The following is a 2,500-nucleotide window of genomic DNA, read 5'->3' on the forward strand; positions in this document are numbered from 1 at the left end:
TAAACTTTTTGGTAATGACTGAAAGTTATAACTACTGTATAATTTTTAGAGATATTTTCTATTTTTGTCTCTAATTTTTTTCTTATAACTTCAAGACTTGTCAGTAATTAAAGTAACGATAATAATGTAAGCATGTACCAAAGCAGAGAATCACAGAATCATTTTTTAAGTATGCAGATGATACTATGCCATAATATAGTGACCATATTTCTCATTATTTTATTAATCACAGGCCTTTTCTTATAGGTTGCAGACCAAACTTCGAAAACTCATCAGTGACAGAAAGAAGGGTGGTGGGGCAAAGAAAATGGATTTTAATGCACAAGAATTGGAACACCAGGAGATTATTGAAACTCAGCGTCAAACCTTACGTGAAGTACAGAGTAAAAATGAGCAGCTCGAGGTTTGTATCAGCTAGTTTTCCATTCTTTTGCCAGAAAATTCAAAGCCACAGGGAACTCCATGATACAAATACAGACTAATTCATATAGCCAAGCCTTTGTTAGAGAAGGTGCTCATTAATTTGCTCTGTATGCAAAATAAGCATACACAGAAAATAGCAAACAACTGAGTCACTATATCTAAGTTTGCTGTTGATGTGATGATTGGACATAATAAAGTTTATTGTGAAAAGAAAGGGAAAGAAGCAATTATGCTTTATATTGGGATGGTATTTTTCACTGAATGATAGCAGTTTCTAGAAACACATGAAAAGACTGTAACTTTGATAATAGTGGATATATAAGGATAACAGATACAGTCACTTACCATAGAATCAAACTATTTATAGATGTTACCTCTAATGAAACATTAATTTAGGCAATATTCTCACAAACAGATGTTCACATTATGAAAATTGAATGAGAAAAAAAAAATCTTGCAGGTAGACTGATTATGAGAATAATCATTGCTTTGAAATAGTTTTCTCCATATACATAGTTTTTATGGTGTTGATTGTGTTGTATTTTGGCACAAATTTCTGATTTTCATAAATGAAAACTATCTATCTTTCCCTATTCCTGTGTTTACAACTTTAGATTTTCACACTTAGTAAAACTATAGCCATTTACATAATGGTAAAGTTTATTTACTGTTGGAGAGTAAGAGTGAGAGATCTTGGAAAGATATAGGATAATTATCCTATATTATTCATATTTATTGTGATTATCTGGTATATCACTGATAAAGGTGACTAGATCTTATTTAAAAACATAGTGAATCTAACTTTTTTAAAGCAAAATTTAATACTTTTGGCCCCCCAAAAAAGTTTAGATTGTTTGTAAAAAAGATGATAAGTCTTGGGTGCATAGAAAAAAAAAAACAAGGGGAGTACATTGCAACAATACCACACCATATTCTCTCTAATTTTAATTAATTGATAAGTGTAAAGTAATTTCAATATTAGATACTAACAGTTTAATGTTAAGGAAAGTGGATATGAAAATATTACAAATTATTTGATTATCCTACTATATTGTGCTTTACACATAGTTGTACCTGTTGCATTAGTTCATGAAGTCTTCTTCATAGAAACAGTAACTTTAGATTAGTGATCCTAACTCAATCATCCAATGTTGTTTTTAGCTTTATTTTTCTGTTAACTATTGCTGTGGTATGTTCAGTGTAAAACTTTGATGGCTCTCCTATTCTCTGTCATGTTTTACCAAGGTGGGCAAAATGAGTAATTTGAAACAAATATTGCGATAATTTTCTAATGTTCTTTCTGTCCATATAAATGGCAAATATACCATTACAGAAGAAACTGAAACTTGCAAATATTCAGCTAAGTGCAGCTAAGAAGAACAAGCCTATGCTGTTTCGGAATGTTGGGCCACGGGTGGATAGTGGACTCAAGCAGCCGAGGACACCTGCAAGTCCCCTAAGGAGTCAGAGAAGACCACTGTCCCGACCTGGATCTGCATCACTGCTCACCTCCTCAGAAAGTACTTCAAGAGCCCCTTCACCACGATCTAAAGAAAAAACAGATGAAGTCAGTGTTGCCTTTTATTTGTAAATATTGTGCTTTTTCTTATACAGTATTGTATTTTTTTATGAATCTTTTTGAGTAAAAAAAACAAAACAAAATTATTGTTATATGTATATTTGTATATATATATATATATATATATATATATATATATATATATATATAATCATATGTATATATATATTTTTTTTTTTCTTTTTTTTTCTTTTTTTTCAAGTCTGTGTAACTCTTATACACAGGTGTTACCAGAAAAGGTGCGTGCAATACTTGAAGAAGCACGGGAGAAAATCTTGGAACTGGAAAGTGAACGAGATGAATTGCAGGAGCACCTGAGTGAGTCACAACAGGTGAGAAATTGTCTGGTAAATTTTGATAGAGAGTTCCCATACTCTCTGTCAGTGAGAGGATTGTTACACTGCATAATGTCTGGGTGATAAGTGATGTGTAGTTCTCTACAGTTCTAACTGGTACATCCCTTTAGCAAAAGATTATCGATATTTGTGTATTTCAATA

General features: G+C 31.7%; 1 protein-coding gene across 3 annotated transcripts in view; it reads left to right on the forward strand.

Annotated features, from left to right (window-relative positions):
- LOC125028735 (protein fantom-like) overlaps window positions 1–2,500 on the forward strand; it is a 21,376-nt gene that overhangs the window by 4,488 nt on the left and 14,388 nt on the right. For all 3 annotated transcript variants that reach the window (XM_047618234.1, XM_047618228.1, XM_047618220.1), the window contains exons 4-6: window positions 247–403; window positions 1,757–1,990; window positions 2,227–2,334. In XM_047618234.1, the coding sequence (XP_047474190.1) occupies window positions 247–403; window positions 1,757–1,990; window positions 2,227–2,334 (499 nt within the window). The remainder of the gene's footprint in view (window positions 1–246; window positions 404–1,756; window positions 1,991–2,226; window positions 2,335–2,500) is intronic.

Source organism: Penaeus chinensis, chromosome 1 (assembly GCF_019202785.1).
Source record: "Penaeus chinensis breed Huanghai No. 1 chromosome 1, ASM1920278v2, whole genome shotgun sequence".
Taxonomy (NCBI): Eukaryota; Metazoa; Arthropoda; class Malacostraca; order Decapoda; family Penaeidae; genus Penaeus; species Penaeus chinensis.